At 42.4% G+C, this 25,559-nt stretch overlaps 1 protein-coding gene across 2 annotated transcripts in view; it reads right to left on the bottom strand.

Annotated features, from left to right (window-relative positions):
- Positions 1-25,559, bottom strand: part of RABGAP1L (RAB GTPase activating protein 1 like) — a 401,062-nt gene that overhangs the window by 176,903 nt on the left and 198,600 nt on the right. For both annotated transcript variants that reach the window (XM_055120168.1, XM_055120167.1), the window contains exon 14: positions 13,153-13,266. In XM_055120168.1, the coding sequence (XP_054976143.1) occupies positions 13,153-13,266 (114 nt within the window). The remainder of the gene's footprint in view (positions 1-13,152; positions 13,267-25,559) is intronic.

Genomic DNA, 25,559 nt, shown 5'->3' with positions numbered 1-25,559 from the left:
CTACCAAGTGTGTGTGGGTGGGTGAGATAAAGGAGGGACCAGGATGACAAGAATCACTGGAAATGATCACATGGGACATGAACTGAGTGTTGAAAGTGGGTAAAGGGATATTCCTGATAATGTTTCAGTATCTGTATTGCAAACCACGATGCCCAAGATTGGGGGTGAGGAAGGAAAGAGGGAGGGAGAGAATGGGAAGAAAAGTGCCTGCTATAGAGGCAGGGTGGGAGTGGGGTAGGGGTGGTCGGAGAAAAACTGGGGACACTGGTGCTGGGAAATGTACCCTGGTGGAGGGACGGGTGCTGGAACACTGTGTGACTGAAACCCGATCATGAACAGCTTTGTAAGGGTCTATCTACAGTGATTCAATTTTAAAAAGAAAGGGAGAAAGAAAGAAAGAAAGAGAGAGAGAGAGAAAGAAAGAAAGAAAGAAAGAAAGAAAGAAAGAAAGAAAGAAAGAAAGAAAGAAAGAAAGAAAGAAAGAAGAGAGAGAGAGAGAGAGAGGAAGGAAGGAAGGAAGGAAGGAAGGAAGGAAGGAAGGAAGGAAGGAAGGAAGGAAGGAAGGAAGGAAGGAAGGAAGGAAGGAAGGAAGGAAGGAAAAGAGAAGTTGCTGTCAACTGTGTCGCTATCAATATGCAAGTAGGAAGCCCCCATAATTCTACAGCTAACCCATTCAGGAATAACTGAAATCTTATTATTTAGGATATTCAAGTCATTTGAATGGAAGCAGAGAATCAATCCTCAATTTTTGAGAAAAAAAATAAATTCAGGAAGCATGCAACATTTTACTTGAAAGCTCCTTGTGTTTATCTTTACCTGTTCGTTTTCCTTCTCCTTGCTAATTTTGCAAAGTTATCTTACTTTTCTACTCTTCCTCCAAACTAGGCTTTCAAAGAGTAGCTATCTGGGGCCAGACTATTGCACAGTGGGTAGGGTGTTTGTCCTGTGTGCAACTGCCCAGGTTTCAACCCTGGCACCCCGAGCCCAGCTGGGGGTGATCCCTGAGCTCAGAGCCAGGAGTAAGCCCTGAGCACTGCCGGGTGTGACCCCCAAACAAACAAAAATAAAATAAAAGGAGTGACAATAAGCCAGGCCTCAGGACACAGATTCTTGCATTCCTTGTACTTGGACCACCCTCATCCCCCCACCCCGTTCTCCCCTGCAGAGCTGCAGGGCTGTGAGTTGCCTTTCAGCTGAGACTGCAGGGTCCACGGGAAGGACAAAGCTGCTTCCAAAGAACAGCTGGGAGAGGACCGAGCATGAAAGCAATGTGAAAAACGCCCTGCAACCGCAGGAGAGCGGGACACGTCACTCCCTCTGTTCCCCAGTCGCGAGCACCGCAAACCTGACCTTCCCCTTTTTGGCTTCAGGAGAAAAACCTGATGTCGGGGGGGCCCCATGGGTGACTTACATAAAGTGGGGAGGATAAAGATGGTCACTTTCTCCCCAACCGCCTCTACCACCCGGGACCCAGAGTTACTGGGTTCTTGTCTCGCTCCCGGAAAAGAATTTCAGGAGTAGACAAGTAGTGAAGTCAATAGATTTTATTTAGAGGTTTCCGAGGGAAGGAGTAAGGATAAGTGGGAGAGAGAATAGTAAGAAGAACATGCTCAAGAGAGAATGCGGCTTCTCCAAAGGTGGAGGAAGCTCTACACACACCCTAGCACTGGACACGAAAGCATGAAAGTACACATCTCAAGGGGGGAGATGCGGGAGACACATGTGCTCGGGCACCACATGTGCTTGGCCACGTGGGCACAAGCAGCACATGGGCTCAGGCAGCATATGTGCGCACTTCCTTTGTTCAATGTGTCTTTTAGAGGGTTTCTTCAACCTGCCCCCACGTGGGGGCTTCTTTCCAGGTAAAAGTCCATTGCTAAGGAGGTTACTAGGGAGGCTGGGAGTGGTGACGGTCTTCTTTAGGCTGGATCACATTTTAATCAGATTAAGGGAGAGGTCGAGGGAATTCGAGGAACTTCATGGGGAGGGGTCCAACCTCCTCAGGGTCTGCTGAAGGTCTTATCAGGTCTGTTTTCTGTATCCACAGGGTGGGTCAGTCTCAGGATTCTCCTTCCAAGAGACTTTGTTAATCTAAGTTTCATTGTCCAGGGCCTTTCCCTAGCTACCTGCCTACATCAAACCCACCTATGAAATGCCACTGTTCTCTTCCCGGGAGCTCTGTCTCCTAGGCTGTCCGTGTGAGGAGGGTCAGAGAGAGATCCAATTTCCCGGGAATCCCTTTTGTCCGACCTGGTATCAACAATGATGAAAGAAGCTTTCGAAACAGAAGTGAAGGGCAGACATAAGCGAGGTCCGTAACACTCAGCCACAAAAATTTTTCTATTTTTTTCTTCCCTTTTTTAAATTGTTAAGTACCGTCACTGACAAAACTGTTCATGGTAAGGTTTCATGCACCAAGCATTGCTGTCATCATGTCCTTCATCACAGTGTTCACTCCCCACCGCATCGTCCAGGCTTCCCTATTCTATTCCCCCATATACGGTCCCCTGACCATTGCCAGTGGTCACCTCTGAGCACAGAGCCAGAAAAAGCCCTGAGTCCCACTCCATGGGGCCCAACGCACCGGTGCCACCAGTGACAAACTACTTCAAGCATCAGATTCAACATTCTGAGCAGTAGAAACGTTCATTTTAATTTGGCATCTAGTACAGCCTAAGAAAACAGTTGAATAAAACTAAGATGAATTTGAAGATTTTGCAGCCGAGGAGAAAGATGCATCCCCCTTTAAGAAGCCACAATAAGATTAACTGCCTCTTTCAAGAGAAACGGTGGGAGTGCAAAGAAGGAAATAGCATCTGAAACATCCAGGAGTCTAGAAATGAAAATATCTTTGTAAAAATAAAAGACAAAATGATGAGCCTCCAATGCGGCACCATTGGGAAGGACGAGTAAAGAGAGGCTGCCAAAATCTCAGGGCTAGGATGAATGGAGACGTTACTGAGATCGCTCAAGAAATTTGATGATCAACGGGATGTTGATGATGATGATGATGATGATGATGATGATGATGATGATGAGGCTCACAAATAACAAAAAATTTTTCACAAGTAGACTTTCACTAAAGAAATATTAATGACAATTCTCTGAGCAGCATAAAAATGATAACAGATACGTATATGCAAAGCAGAAAGAAGTAACAGCATAAAATCACAAACAGGGGAGTAAGCCTACCAGTGGTTTAAAACTCAAAAATTATCCCACATATATGTGTCTATGTGATGGGAATGCAAATGAGTCAAATGCACAACAAAACAATAGGCATAAAAATGCATAAAGTGAGAGGAATTTAAGTTTTCTTGTGTTGTCCGGGAGCAAAGTATTTATTTAAGATGATAATAATAAGCCAAGAATGCATGATTTATCTTTTGTGTGATCAACAAAACATTTTTGCAATGTATAGCTAATAGAGAGTGGCAGAGGTGAGTAGTAAGAAAAGTCTAATATCATATAAGACAAACATGGCATAAACAGTACATTAAAGGGGCTGGAGCAACAGTACAGCTGGGAAGGCATTTGCTTTGCACAGAGCCAACCTGGCATCCCATGTGGTCCCCCAAGCACCACCAGGAATAATTCCTGAGTACAGAGCCTTGGAGTAACTCCTGAGCATCACTGGGTGTGATCCCCCCCCAAAATATAATAAGTTTAAAGTCCAATGTCAGTACACTCATGAAATATATAATTATTCTCACTATCCCATTAAAAAGACTAGATCATCGTTTTAAAATTTCCAGTTTCTAGAAATTAGAACAATTTTTTTTTTCTGGGGGGAACCAAACCACGTGGTGCTCATGGATTACTTACTAGTGGCTCTGTGCTCAGGGATCTCTTTTGGCAGGGCTTGGGGGAATCACATGGGGCGCTGGGAATCAACTGGGTCAGCTCAAGGCAAACACCTTCCTCACTGTATTCTCTCTCTGGCCTGAAATCACAAATTAAAGCTAAATGGTAATAAACTATGCCAAGAAAAATGGGAGATTACCATAAACTACCACCCAGCATTAAAACCAAAGAGAGCACAGAGACCCAACTGCACGGAGAAATCTCAGAGGCACAGCGAGTGGACTATACTGTACACTGTGTCTATTAGATTCTGGAAATGGAAACTGATTGATAATGGCCAGGAGAAGAAACGTGGCTGTCCAGGGCGAGGCATTAGCAGAGAGACTGACTAAAGACCAAGCAAACATTTTCAACTGGCAAAAATACCTGGTATCTTCATTGCAGTGCTCTTTGATTATGGTTCTATAGCTATATACATTTGCTAGCATTTATCAAACTTTGCATATGCATAGGCTAGAGCAATAGCACAGTGGGGAGGGTGGTTTGCCTTGCATATGGCCAACCCGGGTTTGATTCCTCCGTCCCTCTCGGAGAGCCCGGCAAGCTACCGAGAGGATCCTGCCCACATGGCAGAGCCTGGCAAGCTCCCCGTGGCGTATTCGAGATGCCAAACACAGTGACAACAAGTCTCACCATGGAGACGTGACTGGTGCCCACTGGAGCAAATTGACGAGCAATGGGATGACAGTGATACAGTGAAAATTTTACTTTTAAAAAACAGAGCTTTGGTAAGGGTCTCAAGGATTCAATTAAAAAACTCACAGTGATTCAATAAAAAAAAATAAAATGTAATGGACTTGAGAAAGAGCGAGACAGAGATAGAGAGAGACAGAACAAAGAAAAGCTCCTGCCATAGACACAGGCGGGGGGGGGGGGTGGGGAGTGGGGGCAGTGATGGGAGGGAACCTGGGGACTCTGGCGCTGGGAGACGGCACTGATGGAGGGACGGATGTTGGGACATTGTACAATTGAAACCTAATCGTGAACAGCTTTGTAGGGGTCTATCTCACAGTGATTCAATAAAAAAAAAAGTAAAATTCAAAAATATTTTAAACATAAATAAAAGGCATCAGTCAAAAATAAATAAATACATGGGGCAGGAGCGATAGCACAGCGGGTAGGGTGTTTGCCTTGCACGCGGCCAACCCGGGTTCGATTCCCAGCATCCCATAGGATCCCCTGAGCACCGCCAGGAGTCATTCCTGAGTGCAGAGTCAGGAGTAACCCCTGAGCATCGCTGGGTGTGACCCAGAAAGCAAATATAAATAAATAAATAATAAACAAACAAATAATAAATACATGGGGAAAAGGGGAAAATGTAATGGACTCAAAACAAAACAAAACACCAGAGCTTTGGTTGGTGATCTTTGGCTAAACTCATGAACTATTTTGGGAGTGGCAACAGGTGAAAAATAGCTTTGCGTGATGTCACACACTTTTCTGGAACACCCAGGAGACCAGAAGGCAGAACCCAGACTGAGTATGAATACGGGAATGAATGCATGGAAGGTGTCTGTGAGATATAGGAGAAACTCATGAAAAGAATGAATCCCATCAGCCTCTCATCACATAGGCTATCAGTACCTCTCTCTTTTTTTTTTTTTTTGCTTTTGCTTTTTGGGTCACACCCGGCAATGCACAGGGGTCATTCCTGGCTCATGCACTCAGGAATTACCCCTGGCGGTGCTCAGGGGACCCTATGGGATGCTGGGATTCGAACCTGGGTCGGCCGCGTGCAAGGCAAACGCCCTACCCGCTATGCTATCGCTCCAGCCCCAGTACTTCTCATTTTTATCAGTGATTTGGCAGGATACAAGGCGGACAGGGGGGATCCTACAAAATACAGAACATTTCTTGGAAAAAGCAGCGAGAAAGGAAACAGGTTGGCGGTAAAGAGTTCATCGTAATGGACTTGAGAACAGGTGTCCGTTCTCGGCAGTCACAAAGGAAAATCCTACGAACCAGAGTGATACCACCCCATGGGCCCCAAAATACTTAGAATCTAACTACAGATGTTCAGCGCATCTGGAATTCTAATAATCTCGAAATAAAAGCAGCAAAACTCTGAAAATCTGGTGATTTCTAATGAAACTGAACATGTCTGATGTTTTGACTCGGAATTTTCGTGCCCAGTGGAAATGAGCAGAGAACAGCACACGTCAACGTTCAGCACATCCTGACAGTGTCCAGGCCTTAAACAACCCCAATGCCTCCCAAGAATAGGACACACTAGATAGAATATTATGCGGTGGTGAAAAGTAGTACACAGGCGACATGTGAATAGATCTCAAATAACCGAAGCAGAAATCACACAACAAAACAGATGGTGTGGGAGTTCAGTTTTTGGTTTTGCTTCTGGTTTTGTTTCTTGGTAAGAAAAAAAAATAATAATAGTGGAGAGATAGTACAATGGGCAAGGTGCTTCCTCTACTCCACCCTACACACACACACACACACACACACACACACACACACACACACACACACACGAGACAGAGAGACGGACAGACATAGAACAATGTGTGGGGAAACAAATAAGAGACTGTGGCCTTCAGAGGTACTTGTTTAGGAAAAATGAAAATGGCCTTTCTTGTTCTAAATAATATTCAGTATCTATCAATGACTGCATTGCAATAGTCAATTCGGTAAAATAAGTCACTGAGCATGGAGTTCATGCCCAATTCAATCACCTTAATCAACGGCTGAATAAATAGCAGTACTCCTACATTATTATTTTTTAAAAAGTCACGGAGCTATATATAGCCTTTGCATTTTGATTATTCGTATTAAATGTTTACTACAATTAACAATTGGAAACTAGAATGGTATTTTTTTTTAGAATGGTATTTATTACAATTAACAGTAAGATCTAAAGTGATTTTTAGAAAACTGGAAAGATGAAGGCTTAGCAGAAGAACAAAGAATCCCTGCTTTTCTGCAACCAGCAACAAAGCAAGAACCACATTTTGTGTGACAACCAATCTTTCTGTTATTTTTACAATTCCCTAGCACCTTACTGACACCTTTAAAGGCCTAACCAGTACAGAAAAAATAGTGCTCACTCCCCCGATAATCTTTTGAAGAGGCCTCAAATCTTACATACTGGCAAAAATGAAATCACTTCTTGCTACAATGTCGTATTTCTTTTTGAATGATGGTCTCCCAAACAGTGCTCCGGGCCCGGTGGTGACACTTTAGTGGACGCTGCTTTGGGGCCTGCAGTGCCAGGGCGGCCCTGGTGGGCTATGCCCAAGTGGTGCTCGGGAAAAGTGCCTTTTTAAAAAAATCCTAGGGGCCGGAGCGATAGCACAGTGGGGAGGGCGTTTGTCTTACACGAGGCGGACCTGGGTTCGATTCCCAGCATCCCATAGGGTCCCCTGAGCACCGCCAGGAGTAATTCCTGAGTGCATGAGCCAGGAGTGACCCCTGTGCATCGCCGGGTGTGACCCAAAAAGCAAAAAATAAAATAAAATAAAAATAAAATTCTAGATGAGATCACTAAAAATCAACTAATTATTTTTTTTTTCTGAGCCCGTAAGTATGCTGTTGATCTATCGAACAGTTAACTCAGATGGATGAAGGTATCGATCTCCCTATAATATAGTCGATTCCTCCTTCAACGCACAGCAGTGGCCTCTCTTTCAGAAAGCAGCGGCTTTCATGACATTGTTAACAATACCGTAGCTCCGCTGCCTTCGTCGATACTATTGTTAGCAATATTATAGCTCACTACTTGACTGACTGATCGGGGGTCTGAGGAAGACACGTGGATCAGGAAGTGCCCTCTGTTTCCCGTGTGTGTCAGCGACCCCCACCACACACACAGAACAGGAACAGCGAACACCTTCGAAGCCAAGCCACACGCTGCGACTCAAGTACTGAGAAAGCGAATATCTAACATGACAAATAACTGTTACAGTCTGCATTCGTGTTTATTTTGCTAAAAAAAAAAAAGTCTTCATCACTTAGGATCACTGAAAATTAGGATTGAAATAATCTTATCTAGATCCCACACTTTTACTGAGGAAAAAAATAAATTCAGAAAGTGATTTTTCCAACGTCTTAGATGTGACGTGATATATCTTAGATGGGAACCAGATCAGAACCAGATTTTCTTTTTTCCTTTTTAATTTTATTGAATCACTGTGAGATAGTTACAAGTTTTCATGTTTGGGTTACAATCTCACAATGATCAAATACCCATCCCTCCACTAGTGCACATTCCCCACCACCAATATCCCGGATATACCCCCCTTTCCCACCCTCCCCCTGCCTCTAAGGCAGACAATATTCCCCATACTCTCTCTCTACTTTTGGGCATTATGGCTTGCAACACAGACACTGAGAGGTCATCATGTTTGGTCCATTATCTACTTTTGGCATGCATCTCTCATCCCAACTAGTTCCTCCAGCCATCATTTTCTTAGTGATCCCTTTTCTATTCCATCTGCCTTCTCCCCTTCACTCATGAAACAGTTCCAGCTATGAGGCAATCCCCCTGGCCCCTGTATCTACTGTCCTTGGGTGTCAGCCTCATGTTATGTTATTCTATACTCCACAAATGAGTGCAGTCCTTCTGTCTGTCCCTCTCTTTCTGACTCATTTCACTTAGCATGATACTCTCCATGTTTATCCATTTATAAGCAAATTTCATGACTTCATCTCTCCTAACAGCTGCATAGTATTCCATTGTATATATGTACCAAAGTTTCTTTAATCAGTCATCTGTTTTAGGGCACTAGGATTGTTTCCATATTTTGGCTATTGTGAACAGTGCTGCAATGAATATATAGGTATACAGATGACTGGTCCAGCCTTTCAAAAACTAGAAATTGAGCTTCCATATGACCCTGCAATACCACTTCTGAGAATATATCCTGAGGATACAAAAAAGAACCAGATTTTCTGATGTTCAGTTCTTTCAACTGAGTCACGCTGTCTCCACACCAGAATAGATTTCTCATTATATATATATATATATATATATATATATATCAGAATAGATTTCTCATTATATATATATGAATTAGAAGCATGCTAAAGATACTGAGAGGTAATGCGATTTTTCTCCTTTCAAAAACACTATTCTAACATGCTTTACCGACAATACAGAGGAGGAGAGGAAGGAGAAATGGAGAAAGCAAAGAAAGAAGGAAGAAGGGAGGAGAGTCCGAGCTTTTTCATTTTCAGAATTTCATAAATTCTACTATCGTACTTTGGGTTCAACTTTCCACACAAAAATTTATCACAACAGAAGCATCTTTGAACCATTTCCAATTCCTCCCACTCTGAAAAAGACATTATGAGGCAAAATCTAAAATTGACAGGGCCATTAAAACCTGACAGCCGGTTTTTAAATCTTCCCTATAATCTGACAGTTTGGATCGTCTCATTTCAGCAATCACAGAAACTTTTCGATAGAGTCAGACTTCTGCATCTTTGAAAGCTAGAGTTGATTTCTGCACTTAAATTGGAACGCTTTTATATTTTTAACTGAATTTAGGGATAACTGAGAATAAGACTTCTATAATGCTTTCTACTATAATGAAGGCCAATGCAGTAAGGCAAGAAAAAAAAATTTTTTTGAAAAGCACAAATTGGTAAAGCAGTAAAATTGTCATTATTTAACTCTCACCCACTGCTGGGGGGAGTGTTGTTGCCTGGTTCAACTCAACCCCTGGGGAAAACTACGGGGGAGTACTCAATAAACTTAGAATTAAGCTGCTGTATGACCCAACAATTCCACTTTGGGTCATCTACCCCCAAGAAGAAAAAAAAATATTTCATTTTAAAGGACATATGAAAACCATTACTCAATGCAGCACTTTGAGCAACAGCTAAGATATGGAACCAATATACGAATCCGCTGACAGATGAACAGATTATGGCGATGTGGTATATCAACACAGTGGGATATTGTGCAGCTGCAAGGGTCGATGCAATCACGCAATTTGCTGAAACCTGGCTGGAACTGGATGACATGCTAAGTGAAGGAAGCCAGAAGAAGAAGGGCAAACGCAAGACGGCCTCAATTGTAAAAAACTAAAGCTCGCCGAGGGGCGAGAGCACTCTCGGGCTCTCCGGGCGGCTCTGTCTCACCACCCGCGTTCAGTGCTCTGGAACCGCAGTGTGTGGACTGGATCGGGACGGCCGGTGGTCAAGGACAGGCGAAGGAAGAACGAGGACCAAGCTGGTTGCTGATTAGTTACCGTTTATTCAATCTTCAAACTTTCTCATCTCCCGCACTCCCAGCTCCGGCCTCTCTCTGGATCTACTCTCAACTGCTGCTCCTCTCTGGCTTCTCTCTCTCCTCCTACTTGTCTCTCCCACCTAGCCCTCTAGGCTACAACCAGCCAGGTAGCCAAATCAACATAAGAAAGCCCTTCCTGAGGGCAGGGCACTCCAAAGCCCTTCCTCACTCTTAAGGTTTTTTTCTTTTCCTTAGTCCAGGAATTTATTAACATCTCAAAACTAGTTATTTTTGTATGGACATAGCAAGGGATACATTGAGGCTTGCAAGGCAGCTCTCCTGGCAACATCTTGCCACAGGCTCAGACCACAGCACTCAGGCCAGATTAATCATTCCTCACCCTAGCAGGGTCCAAATCTAGTATCACTGTTTGGATCATGACAGCATTTGTCCATGATCAAGCTCTTAACTTATAGTTAAGCATTAGGCACTTTGGCCAGGCCCATCTCAATGCCAGGGTAGCACACAACTCACCGCTTGCCCTGGGTCCTTCTTGTCCCACGTCGGGACCGTGCTTTGGGGGTGCTAGGAAGTAAGGGCAGCTGAGGCTTGGGTCAAGAGAACAGATGCCCTGGAGGAAAATATCATGTAGAGTCAAATGACTCCCAGGTTACAAAAGCATAACATTTGTTAAGTCTTCCTGTGTCCATACAAAAAGGACTTGCTCTGAATAAACTATGCAAAGGACTCAAGGAGAAGAGAAAAACATTATTTACAAGTCAATAGAACACCAAGAAAGAAGCTACAAATAAACAAAGAGGAATAGGAGCACTGTAACGGGAGTAACCCAATAAACCTAAACTACTGAGGCTATGTTATCCTACACTCAATTACCTGTGGTATACAGGATAACTGGGCCAGGCAATGTAATACAGGGGTGATTCCTAGATCACCCCGAGGACTGAGAAGAACAGAGAAAGAGGGACAGAGAAAGGGAAGTAATGGGGGGCAGGTCAGGGTTCTGGGTATACCGGTGACGAGGGAGAGTGGTGTCGCTGTAGATCCAAAGCACAGTCTGTCTCAACAACACTGAAAACATGAGATCTAAAACATGAGATCCACCAAACTCTGAAATGTGCCAGTCAAAGGGCGTAGGCAGGAGGGAGGGAGCGAGCATGGGAACACTGGTGGGGAGAAGTAGACACTGGTAGTGGAAGCAGTGTTGGAGAGGGGTATGCCTGACCCAACTATCAGTCACTTTGTAAATCAATTGGTTGTTGAATTTAAATTTTTTTTAATTTAATAATTATTTTTAATTTAAATTTAATTTTTAACTAAATTAAATTTTTATTAAATTTAATCTAATTAAATTTTAATTTAATCTATTAAATTAAATTTAATTTAATTAATAAATAAAATAATTTTTAAAATTAATTTAAATTTTTTTAAATTTAATATCCTTGTGTATAGATTACATGACCCCCCAAAAAAAAACCAAAAAAACCCTGATATACTGAAGAGGAGGGCAAGTTAAGAGTCAAGAACTGAAGGGCAGGTTAAGGGTTAACAGCTGAAGTTGCCCTTTGTAACTACTTGACTGCTTTGAAAGATGTCTTCAGGACCTTCCTCTGGGCAGGACTCTGTCACCAAATGGGCCAACAAACTGCCCGGAGGAACTGTAAACAAACATCTGCTCGGAAAGGTCAACAAATGTTGAAATTAGCATATTAAGTGAAATAGGTGTGGTTTTCCCTTTTGTATGGTTTTCCTATGGTTTCCTATGGTTTTCCTATTGATCCAATACCTGTGATTTTCTTTGATATGTATGATTCTCCTTTGATTCAATACATGTAATTTTCCCCCAATACATGTAATTTTCCCCCAATATATCCCCTTTGATATATAGATGTGATTCCCTTTGACATGTGAGATTTTCATTTGTCAACAAATGTTTAGATATGCAAATTAAGTGACCTATGTGATTCCCTTTGATATGTGAGATTTTCATTTCTCCCCCAAAAGGGTATAAATACAGCCTGCTTTTTGGAGGTGGGGCCTTCAGTTATGCCATGCTATTGAGGCACAATTGAAGGTCCCAATATAGCTATATTGGCTTAAATAAACCCCATGCATTTGCAGAAAGAGTTGTCTTGGTTTTGTTCTTTTGTCTCTCCGAGCCTCCCCCAGGCAGAGATCTGCCGCCCCTAACAATACTATCAAAATTTGGGCTGTCTTTTGTCATATCAGAAATAACTGTAGCCTCAATTTCACCACTGAGTCACATCCCAGGCCAAAAAATACACGGTACTGATGTTTATTTGACTTCCCCAAGAATGTAAACTCAAAGATATACATACAGGGGCTGGAGCGAGAGCACAGCGGGGAGGGCATTTACCTTGCATGCGGCCAACCTGGTTCAATTCCCAGCATCCCATAGGGCCCCCTAAGCACCACCAGGAATAATTCCTGAGTGCATGAGCCAGGAGTGACCCCTGTGCATTGCCTGGTGTGACCCACAAAGAAAAAAAAAAGATTACAGAACTTTCTGGAAGGTTCTAACTAGTGGCACACTGCTGCTTCCTCTTATGTCAACACTGAGGCGCTCGCCATTTGGGAAAGTCATCAGACGCCTCAGAGCCTTTGCTACACAGCCCCCGAGAGCCTTCTGTCCCTGCCCCTTGATGGCAGAGTCAAACAGGCAGTAACATCCCTCCTTGCATGGACACCCAGAGCACACAGTCAACGAAAGTTCCCTGTAGGACTGGAAACTGCAGACATGCTGAAGCAGAGCATGGCACAGTGCAAATAAGAAATAAAGACAGAAGCAAAAACTTCCAAAAGTACTAAGACGGGTTCCAAACATACAGGTCTGGGGGCTGGAGCACTAGCACAGCGGGGAGGGCATTTGCCTTGCATGTTGCCAACTCGGGTTCAATTCCCAGCATCCCATAGGGTCCCCCAGCACCACCAGGAGCAATTCCTGAGTGCATGAGCCAGGAATAACCCCTGCGTACAGCCGGGTGTGACCCAAAAAGAAAAAACGAAAATACAGGTCTGTAAAATTCATTGGAAAAAAAAAAAATGAGGTGGGGACTGACCTTGCATATCTTGTAGAGTGATTCCTGGCCATCCCCTTCAGTATCCTTAAAGTAATCGTGTGCAGGAAACGTGCGATGAATATCTCTAGTAATGACGCTCTCCTGGGCTGAGTCCTAAAAGAGAACCAAAAGAGACCTGGCCATTAACAGACAGTTTCTTTTTACTATTAAAAAAATACACACACAAAAAAAATACATGTGCCTCAGCCACAGAGCACATATCTTGCAGGCATAAGGCCTGAGATCCACCCTGATCACACAAACACAGATACAAATAATTAAAAGTATTCCAATGGCATCAGATATAGCTCCTTCTCTCCAATTCCAAACTCTCGAGAGAATGCTACCATGTTTCCTTGGCATCCTTCCAGGCAGCTGGCTAGAGTGGCAGGCATTTACACTGAAAGCGGAGAAGAGGGGCAGAAGTTGTACATGCACGGCTCTGCTCTTTGCTTTCTAAGGCGCAAACAGAGCAAATTAGATCATTTCACTTGAGGGAGTAACTGACAGAATGTTCCTGATCAATACATTTCCCAGAGCAGCTATTAAAATAGCGAGGGGGGCCGGAGCGATAGCACAGCGGGGAGGGCGTTTGCCTTGCACGTGGCCGACCTGGGTTCGATCCCTGGCATCCCATAGGGTCCCCCAAGCACCGCCAGGAGTAATTCCTGAGTGCAAAGCCAGGAGTAACCCCTGAGCATCGCTGGGTGTGACCCAAAAAGCAAAATAATAATAATAATAATAATAATAATAAATAAAAAAAATAAAATAGCGAGGTACAGCCACACATGGGTATATTGAAGGTGTCATTTCTTTCTCCTTCAGGAAGAATCAGATAGGAGGCATTAAATTATTATTATTATTATTATTATTATTATTATTATTATTATTATTATTGTCTTTTTGAGTCACACCCGGTAATGCACAGGGGTCACTCCTGGCTCTGTACTCAAGGGAATGCAGTTACTACTGGCAATGCTCAGGGGACCCTATGGGATGCTGGGAATCGAACCTGGGTCGGCCTCGTGCAAGGCAAACTCCCTACCCGCTGGACTCTCGGAGAGGGACGGAGGAATCAAACCCAGGTTGGTCTCATGCAAGGCAAACGCCCTACCCGCTGTGCTATCACTCCAGCCCCTGCATTTCCATTTTTTATTAAAAAAATATACTTTAACCCCAGAGTTGTGCCAATATATAATCTAAGCAATGGGAAAATTCAAGTTTCTCCACACCCACCCAATACTACAAATTATGTAAATTAGACCACAGTAGTTTTAAAAGCAAAGAGTTTCGATCTTCCTCCACTGCTAGATTACCCACCTCACTCGGAAAATAAAAATTAAAGAAAATAAAGAAAAGAAAAGAAAAGAAAAGAAAAGAAAAGAAAAGAAAAGAAAAGAAAAGAAAAGAAAAGAAAAGAAAAGAAAAGAAAAGAAAAATTCCCAAATGACTGTATTAGGTTGACATATGCTTTAAAGATCAATCTAGAAATTTTTTCCCCTTCAAATTCAGAATCCAAAAGCTCCAAAATGAGGAAAGTTCTAATTCTTATTAAAAATGATTAGTCATCCACCTGGTTTTTATTTTATTCCTGTAAATGCTGCTTATTTATAGGAATAAAATGCTGTTTGTTTTATCTATTTAAATGTCAATAGGATGGAATTACTTGTAGTAATCCAGGTGGAAGCGGGTTTTTGTATAATTAAAAGTAGCATTAAAGACTAAAGTATTGTTCAATGTCGTCTTCATGAAATTTTTGTAACAAAGTCGGTCTGTCAGCTAAATCCAGGAAGGATAAAAAAGGTTTTACTATGTGAGTCAGGTCAATGATCTCTAATTCCCTTTCTCTCTAGCTAAGGAATATAAAGGGAATTAAGGATCTGATGAGCGCCTTCTCTTAAAGCCTTTTCCATTTTAGCTACTATTATTTCATGCTGGGTGGTAATTAAATCCTATATTTGTAGAGGAAGGACCCAAACTCAGAAGTCCCAAATTTGCAAGTAAACACCAAATAGGTTACAACTTGGCCTCTGGAAACTGGTGGATTTCGGGAATGGAATGCTAAAGCTGAATTAAAACCGGACTTTGAAAAGTTACAGCACTCTCTACCAGGGTATCACTGTATCACTGCAAGCTACTGAGAGTACCCTGCTTGAGTTCTCTCCGAGAGGGATGGAGGAATCGAACCCGGGTCGGCCTCATGCAAAGCAAACGCCCTACCCGCTGTGTGCTACCTCTATAGAGAGGGCATTTATATATATCAAGGTAAATGCAGGTTCTTTTTTTTTTTTTTTCTTTTTGGGTCACATCCCGCAATGCACAGGGGTTACTCCTGGCTCTGCACTCAGGAATGCAGTTACTCCTGGCGATGCTCAGGGGCCCATATGGGATGCTGGGAATCGAACCTGGGTTGGCCGTGTGCAAAGCAAAAGCCCTACCTGCTGTGCTATTGCTTTCAGCCCATAAATGCAGGTTCTTACGACACTGAAAGTTGAGGCATGATGACAAGAGTCAACATAAGGTCATGCATGAAGCGGTATTATGAAATCTTACCTGATCTGTCTGGCATGGACTCTAGGTAATGAGAATCTGGGCCCAGGAAGAAGCAAGTTTTTCACAGTCCAGAATTTCCCCGACAAATAAGGGTTCTCTTTCCAAACCATAAGTTTCTACTTTACAATGATTTGCAAAGATGACGAGTGAGCCTATCATTAATGCCACCGCTGAACTATTTCAGGACAAGCAAATGCAGAGAGGATCACAGGACCGGTCTTTTTGCACTTTATATGCTAAGAGAGAGAAATCATTGGACTCTAGCCCTAGAAACTGCCTACTCACTTGGCACAGCTCTGTGTTTAAATGATACAGTCTGATTCTGAGAAGGGAAAATTGATAGAAAATTACTAGAAAGCAAATTTGCATGATACTGAATCTTATGTCATTTTTTAAGGGCAAAATACAAAAAGCCACAAACATTTCCTAGCTAGAATTTCCTTTATATGAGTTTTGTGTACTCATGCTTTTTTCTCCTCGATTATAAAAAATCTTCAACAATGGCTTATATAAAAAAAAAACAATGGGGGGCTGGAGCGATAGCACAGTGGGTAGGGCGTTTGCCATGCACATGGCCGACCTGGGTTCGATTCCCAGCATGCCATATGGTAACCCGGAGCACCACCAGGGGTAATTCCTGAGTGCAGAGCCAGGAGTAACCCCTGAGCATCACCAGGTGTGACCCAAAAAGAAAAAAAAAATTAAAAAAATAAAAAAAAACAAAAAAAACAAAACAATGGCTTATAACATACAAATTTGTAGTATATATGTAATATATAATTATACTTTGACACCTTTATTTGATACATTATTACTACTATATGGAAAGTTCAGTTTCCATATACCACAATGCAACTGAAATGTCTTCCATATGTTTGGTTTTCTAGAGTTTTCTTTTTTGCATATTGCTCTCAGTTACAAGAGAATAATTTTGGGAACTCCTGTCTATTTATAAACTAAAAGGATCTTGCTACAGCATTTACTGATCAAACCTAATGTCCACCAAACCCAATGGCTTGTGTAAAGATAACTTTTCTCTTTCGATAGAAGAGATTGTCAAGAAGTAGGTACCCTAGATTCTTTTTTTTTTTTTGGTTTTTGGGTCACACCCGGCAATGCACAGGGGTTATTCCTGGCTCTACACTCAGGAATCACCCCTGGCGGTGCTCAGGGGACCATATGGGATGCTGGGAATCGAACCCGGGTCGGCCGCATGCAAGGCAAACGCCCTACCCGCTGTGCTATTGCTCCAGCCCCAAGAAGTAGGTACCCTAGATTCTTAAAACAGAATATTGTGAATAGATAAAACATTGTGTTTTCTAAACCGAAGCGGGTATTAACCACCTCCCAATTACTCAAACTCTTGATAATAGAACAGAATATATTTTAGGAATCCATAACCAATACTCCAAATTCTTTTTTGGGTGGGGAGGGGTTGGGACCACACTGGGTATCACTCAGGGCTTACTCCTGGCTCTGCACTCAGGAATCACTCCTGGTGGTGCTCAGGGACCACACAGGATATTGGGGGTCAAACACGGGTGGGCCGCATGCAAGGCAAACACCCTCCCCACTGTATTATCTCTCCAGTTCTCCAAATTTATTCCATCACTTGCTGACCCAACAAACCTTTGAAGTAGAGGGCCACCAAACCTAATGGCTTGTGTAAAGATAACTTTTCTCTTCAATACTAATGCTTTTATCCTCAGACATTCCAATTATAGCTGTCAACTTTAATAAGAAGCAAAATTAATGGAGAACAAGAAAGAGAAAATAATAAACCATCTACCTATTCTTCTAGAGTTATAAGATTTCATAGGAACAGTTTTTTTCAGCTTTAAAAAATTTGCAGGGGTTGGAGCAATAGCACAGCGGGGAGGGCGTTTGCCTTGCATGTGGCCAACCCAGGTTCGATTCCCAGCGTCCCATAGGGTCCCCCGAGCACCGCCAGGAGTAATTCCTGAGCGCAAAGCCAGGGGTAACCCCTGAGCATCGCTGGGTATGACCCAAAAAGAAAAAAAAATTTCCAGGACTTATAGAAATAGATATAACTTTTTAACATAGCGAAAAACCCATCACAATATGACCAAAATCTAACATGAGTTTGTTTTCTTGGAAGTTTCCCCAAGTTCCAAGTTAAGCAGCATGCTGCCAGCTCTGGCCAGTCATGCTCAGAATAAGACGAGGCGGAAGGGAGTCACTCCTAACGGGCATCTACGTTCCCCGTATCCAGTGACTCATGATTTCCTTCGCAGAAGATACTTCCTCCATTCTAATTTTCAGTATAATAAGGCAGGTTAGTGGTTTCTGGGCAAGACAAACTCCCTGACTCTCTTTACTGCTACTCCATAGAATACCTATAGGCGCTGGATCAGTTTTTTTTTAATTTACATATGTATAAATTAAATCCAAAATCCAGAGAGAGACTTAAAAGCAAGCTCTCAGAAGTGCGCGGTCGTCTTGCGGCTGTGTGATACCTTTTTTTTTTTAAATAAAAATTTTATTTTATTAAATCACCGTGTTAAAGATTACAATGCTTTCAGGCTTAGGTCTCAGTTATACAATGCTGAAACAACCATCCCTTCACCAGTGCGGCTGTGTGATACCTTTAGCCTACTTCTCCCTTTGGAGAAACTGGCAATCTTCTGAGTTTCCTGCCCACATGGGACAGCCTTGCAAGCTTCCCATGGTGTATTCATATGCTAAATCCAGTAACAAGCTGGATCTCATTCCCCTGACCCTGAAGAGCCCCCAGTGCAACATCGTTAGGAGAGCCAAGTCGAGAGAGACTTCTAAGATCTCAGGGAAAGGACGAAATAAGATGTTACTGAGCCCGCCCAAGAAATCGGTGATTAACGGGATATTGTGATTTGCGATAAATTAAATCACAGTGAGATACACAGTTACAAAGTTGCTCATAATTGGTTTCAGTCATACAATGTTTCAACACCCATCACTTCACCAGTGTACAATTTCCCACCACCAATGTCCCCCGTTTCCCTCCCACCTACACCCCCAACCTGTCTCTGACAGGCAGTTCTCTCTCTCTCTCTCTCTCTCTCTCAAGATCTAAATAATTATCTAAATGATCTAATAAAGACAAGTTCTTTAATCTCAATAAATCTGTTTCCTCACTCATAAGTCTTGATTGTAATATCGGATTCATATTATATAGAACAAAAATGTACAAAGAGTCTGCCACCTTCACAGTACAATAGTACACTCTATTTATTTGGTTTGGATTTCGGTTTCTGTGCCACACGTGGTGATGCTCGGGGTTACTTCTGGCTCTGCCGTCACAAATCACTCCTGGCGGTGCTCAGGATATATAGGATGCCAGGGATCGAATCCCAGGTAGTCCACATGCAAGGAAAGCGTCCTACCCAATGTACCGTAGCTACAGTCCCTAAAATGGAATACTCTTTAAGGAAATATATTAAAAAATCATTGCCATTCTCCCTTTAAGAATCACACTTCAGGGGCCGGAGCAATAGCACAGTGGGGAGGGCATTTGCCTTGCATGCGGCCGAAACGGGTTCGATCCCTGGCATCCCATATGGTCCCCCAAGCACTGCCAGGAGCAATTCCTGAGTGCAAAGCCAGGAGTATCGCTGGGTGTGACCCAAAAAGCAAAAAAAAAAAAAAAAAAAAAAAAAAAAAAAAACACACTTCACTGCTTAAAATTTTTGGTGAAGAGATATTTTAGTTCTGAATGTTGTATTTGAATTTTTAAAAACCATATTTTTCTTTGGTTATCATGAACATTATGATCATGAAACCAACCCCCCTGTAGCTTTTGGTATAACGGTGTGCCAGTGTACATACATCCTGTCTGTAATTTTTCCTATTACATATTCTAAATTATCCTTATTTTTACTAAACCATGAATAAGAGAAAAAGCAAACATTCGGATAAAGTGGTATCATATCTATACACTGGTCCCAGCTATATAAATATCTGGGCGAAAAGCAACAGAGCACAGAAATAAATCTTGAAGGAAGGAAAAAGAGACAGGTAAAACAGAAGCTAAACTTACTGAAGCAGCACTTTTCCCATCATCACTTTAGAATTAAGCTTCAGGGACTCAGGAAAGTGTTGAAGTTGTGACTGTGGGGATGACAAATGCCATTATCACTGCTGCTGGCCTCTCTCTGAATCACCACCTGCTAGTGGCGAACTGGCAGGCAGTGTCCTTGAGGTCACCCCCATTCTACCCCCCCCCCCACAAGCAGACTCAAATAAAAACACAGCCAAGAAGCGGAAGACTGGGGGAAAATTCTTAAAGCGTTTTATGACACCCCCACCATGACAGAGAGGTCCTGAATTTTAAGTTACAAGGCACTAAATCAAAAGACAACTTATAAAAAGATAACGAGCGCCTATAAATAAAATCCAAGTCCCAACAGAGGCATATAGACGAAGCTCGCTGGAAATCAGTTAAAAATCAACCCTTACAGGTATGGAGAAGCAGCTTGATTAACTTTGGGTTATGTTGACTGCATTCAATATGTAGGCTTTTAATAAAAGCATCATATGAGTTGCCCTTTCAGTATAATGAATATACTATGATTGTGTTCTTAATTCTCCTAATTCCCTCTTGAAGAAAAAAATATTGCTTACTTGCTTATTTAACGTTATTAAATTATTATGAAATACTTTTACTCTTACTGTGTTTCAAAATAAATATCCTCAAGTTCATGATTGTTAATTTATGGCACATTAAGTAGCATAAAGATAATATCCTTATATTAGTAAAACTAAGCATATTAATGAAACAGATTTGTTTCAAATTTTTGATTATACAAACTTATTTTTAGCCCTTAAACTGTAGTAAACTCTAGAAAATTAAGTATAGTGTAGCATTAAGCTTTGTGCTTTTCTCTAGTACGGGGATGCAGAGGTTTGAAGTCCCGCCCTTCAACAATGGAGTAATAAGCATTCTAAATTTTTATTAAGGATCTATCAAATTCCTGTTGCTCATAGATTTGTTCGAGTGGGCACCAGTAACATCTCTCATTGTGAGACTTATTGTTACTGTTTTTGGCATATCAAATACGCCACGGGTAGCTTGCCAGGCTCTGCCGTGCGGGAGGGATACTCTCGGTAGCTTGCCGGGCTCTCCGAGAGGGACGGAGGAATCAAACCCAGGTTGGCCGTGTGCAAGGCAAACGCCCTACCTGCTGTGCTATCACTCCAGCCCTCTAGCCCCTGTGGTTGAATTCCTCTGTCCCTCTCGAAGAGCCCGACAAGCTACCGAGAGTATCCCTCCCGCACGGCAGAGCCTGGCAAGCTACCCGTGGCGTATTTGATATGCCAAAAATAGTCACAAGTCTCACAATGGAGGCATTACTGGTGCCCGCTCGAGCAAATCAATGAGCAATGGGACAACAGTGACAGTGATACAGTGATACTTGCTTATTCTGAGAAAGAAATGCTTACAGCACTCAAATATCACCAGGAATTAGGAAGATGGGATTGGATGTCCTTAGTTTATTATCTTTCATAAAACAATTTCTGGGCTGTCAACAACTGCACAGATATTTGTGTGAAGGTAGCTATTTCAAACGTGACCTTAGTACCAGATGAAGTGTAGAATAATGTCCCGATAAAGCAACATCTTCACTGTCACTTGATTTGCTACATTTTCCCACCACTGTGATGTCGCCTTTACTTATTAATTCCTATTGCCAAATCCAAAGCACAATTTTATTTTCATCTACCATTAAATCATTTCCGCTCCATGAGTGCTATGCTAATTTGCTAATGCCATTAAAAATGTGTATGTTTACCAAGACTAACCAATTAGCATATTATTCAGAGCTTACAGGAAGAACCTGACCTTAGAGTTTGCTTTCTATTCTGACTCCACAGGGATCTCTCTCTTTGGTCCTATGTTGGAGCTACAGCTACAGTAAAACATCACAAACCGGCTGGCTTACATGTCCCTGAAAGCAGATGGGTTTGCAGTGGTGGGTCTGATTTATCTGCCTTGATGTTTGCCAAAAATTCAAAGAGGATGAGATGAAAGGAGAAAATCTGAAAGTGCATTCTAGTTTTAAACCGGCTATTAAGATCATGAGCTAAAACTGTAACACAAAAAAAGGTCGAATCATCTCGGTCTTTATCCCCTGGATGCGAAGGGGACTGTCTTAGCATCGGTGCAGTAATACAAGAGCAAAGGAAACAAATGTTAACTAAATCCTATTGAGAGCAAGATGTTTCCCGGCTGCCGCCACCACACACACACACACACACACACACACACACACACACACACACACACACACAGTCAAGCATCTCAGATCCAAAGTCTGATACAAAGATAAAACACGTAAGCTGAATTCTGAATTCTGGCTTCGACTAAATGGCAGTCTCCCAGGAAAACAGCCACAATGAGGGTTAGGACAGAAGATAGAGGGGACAGAAGTGCATCGATGGACCAGTCAACATCCGTGATGGTTTCCTGCTCCTGAATTCAGTGCCCAGACTGAAGTGAGAACTGCTGTTAGAGATGGACACACTTTTAATTTTTAATTTTTTATTCGTGAATCACCGTGAGGTACAGTTACAGACTTACAAACTTCTGTGCTTGCATTTTAGTCATACAATGATCGAGTGCTCATCCCTCCACCAGTGCCCATTCTCCACCACCCATGGTCCCAGCATCCCTCCCGCCACCCCCACCCCGTCCCCCCCACCCCAGCCCGCCTCTGTGGCAGGGCATTCCTTTTTGCTCTCACAACACCTTTTGGGTGTTGTGGTTTGCAGTAGAGGTATTGAGTGGCCATCGTGTTCAGTCTATAGTCTACTCTCAGCCCGCATCTCCCATCCCGAGCGGGCCCTCCTAGCACCCTTTACTTGGTGGTCCCTTCTCTATCTGAGCTGCCTTTTCCCCCAGCATGGGAGGCTGGCTTCTGAGCTGTGGAGACACACTCTTTGGGGACCAGCAGACTAAGAGGCACTGTGGCCCACAGGGACAGCCTTTACTTTCCAGAGAGCCTCTGCATCCAGCTCAGAGCCAGAGATGACTCTCTAAGACAGTGACCTGGAGTTACTTTTAGACCCCATATATACTTTCCATATGCATCTATGGCATATTTGGATATGCCCGCCTTCCCAGGGTCGCTGACCATTCAATGTTTCAAAATAAAGATTCAACTGGGACACATGAAAGTCTTAGAAATTCATATTGGAGGGTGCTGCTAAACCCTGCACGCCCAAGGAAGATGGGATTAGATGGATGTCCTTAGATTATTATCTTTCATGAAACAATTTCTGAGCTGTCAACAACTAGACAGAACATTAGAAGGAGGCGGAGTAACAACTCCACGCTATTGTTAACATCCAGAGAAGGGTGTATTTTTACATTTGCGCGACCTATTAAACTGGTAATTAGGATTTAATTAAGAATTTTTATCAAAATAGCCCTTTAAACCATTTTTTAAGAGCTCCAGAATGTAGAAGGTATACTTGGCATGTATGAAGAGGCTCGGAGCTGGATTCCTGGCCAAAATAACAAAGAAACAAAAACAGTTCTGTACTTACTATCCATTTTGTACAAACCACACTCTCTCCGTTGTAATCTCGGTAGCATCTGTACAATGCAGTTACTTTAGCATTCTGAGTGTTACCCACACAACTTTGAAGAATGCTTAAAACAACGAATGCCTGATAGGAAAGCCTATTTTCACTATTAGTTACCTTTTATGTTTTTATTAACTTTGACCATGTATAGAACTCATTGGTTGTGGGGTTTGCTTTGATTTTTGTTTTGGTTTGGCTTCTGGGCTACACTCCACAGTCCTCGGGGACACACCATTTGCAGTCCTGGGGTTCAAACCTAAGTCATCTGCATGCAAGGGAAGAGCCTTACTATCTCTCTGGCCCCAACCCCAACTGGTTGCTTTTATAGGGTATTTTTAATCACTTGTATCACTTGTCATCCTGTTGCTCACCAATTTGCTCGAGTGGGCACCAGTAATGTCTCCATTAGTCCCTGTCGCATGCTAGTGTAGCCCAATGGAGTATATATATATATATATATATATATATAATTTATATATCTATATATTTATATTTATTTATACTTATATTTATTATATTTATAATATATTTATATATCACATCATATAACATATGAATATACATTTATATTATATATTTACATAAATTTATATATTATATTTATATGTAATATTTATGTTTATTTATTTATTTTTAGCTTTTTGGGTCACACCTGGCAATGCTCATGGGTTATTTCTGGATCATGCACTCAGGAATTCCTCCTGGTGGTACTCGGGGGACTATATGGGATGCTGGGAATCGAACCCGGGTCGGCAGTGTGCAAGGCAAACTCCCTATCTGCTGTGTTATCGCTCCAGTCCCCCAATGGAGTATTTTTAATCAATTTTTAAAATAATCTACAAATCCTTGCAGCACCAGAGATACTTCTATTTCAAGTTCTTTGTGCTCAATTATGTCTTCTTGAATTAAATGACACAAAATTGGAATATACATTCAAAATTAAGCTTTCTAATTGCCGCGCAGTAAAAATTCATTCAGGTATTCCACAAACACTAAGAAGTCTTTTCCTCCTTTGTCTGCCCTTGACACCTGGCCGTTAGCCTTCTCATTCTGATATTTTATTGACTGGTACGGCCTGAATATCCCCACCTGACTGCCATCACTAGGTGAACCATGACTAGATTATTATTCATCTGTCTTTCTTGGACACCAGAAACTTTAGTAATCTCACCAAGTGCTGAGAAAATCAAAACAAGAACATACTGTGAGACAGAGACTGAAGTTTTATAACTTTTTACTTTGTTTAAAATTCTCTCACGTTAATGAGTCAGAAGGAAAGGGACAGATATAGAATGACTGCACTCATTTGTGGTATATAATATGGAGTGATAGCACAGCAGTAGGACGTTTGCCTTGAATGCGGCCGACCCAGGTTCAATTCCTCCGCCCCCCATTGGAGAGCCCGGCAAGCTACCGAGAGGATCTCGCCTGCACGCAGAGCCTGGCAAACTCCCCGTGGCGTATTCGATGTGCCAAAAACAGTCACAACAAGTCTCACCATGGAGACGTGACTGGTGCCCGCTCGAGCAAATCGATGAGCATGGGATGACAATGACAGTGACAGTGACATATATATGTGTGTGTGTGTGTGTGTGTGTATATATATATATACATATATATATATTAGAAGAATAATATATATATTATATATAATATATATATATTAGAAGAATAATATCTATGGACAGGGTAAACAGGGATTAGGAGGACTGGTCCACGGTGGGAAGTGACCACAAGTGTGTGTTGGGCCAAGGGTGGGTAAGATAGAGAAGAGACCGCTATGACAATAACAGCTGGGAATGATCACGCTGGACAAGATCTGAGGGTTAAAAGTAGGCAAGGGATATTCTTGATAACCTTTCAGTATCAATATTGCAAACCCAATGCCCAAATGGGGGGGAGAGAGAGAGAAAGAGAGAGGGGAGGAGAGAGGGAGGGGAAGAGAAGAGGAAGAGGAGGAGGAGAAGAAGAAGAAGGAGAAGAAGAAGAAGAAGAAGAAGAAGAAGAAGAAGAAGAAGAAGAAGAAGAAGAGAAGAAGAAGAAGAAGAAGAAGAAGAAGAAGAAGAAGGAGGAGGAGGAGGAGGAGGAGGAGGAGGAGGAGGAGGAGGAGGAGGAGGAGGGGAGGAGAAGGAGAAGGAGAAGGAGAAGGAGAAGGAGAAGGAGAAGGAGAAGGAGAAGGAGAAGGAGAAGGAGAAGGAGAAGGAGAAGGAGAAGGAGAAGGAGAAGGAGAAGGAGAAGGAGAAGGAGAAGGAGAAGGAGAAGGAGAAGGA

Source organism: Sorex araneus, chromosome X, assembly GCF_027595985.1.
Source record: "Sorex araneus isolate mSorAra2 chromosome X, mSorAra2.pri, whole genome shotgun sequence".
In the NCBI taxonomy this organism is placed as follows: Eukaryota; Metazoa; Chordata; class Mammalia; order Eulipotyphla; family Soricidae; genus Sorex; species Sorex araneus.
The sequence above is the reverse complement of the archived record's forward strand: the minus strand, read 5'-3'. Positions and strand labels throughout refer to the sequence as shown.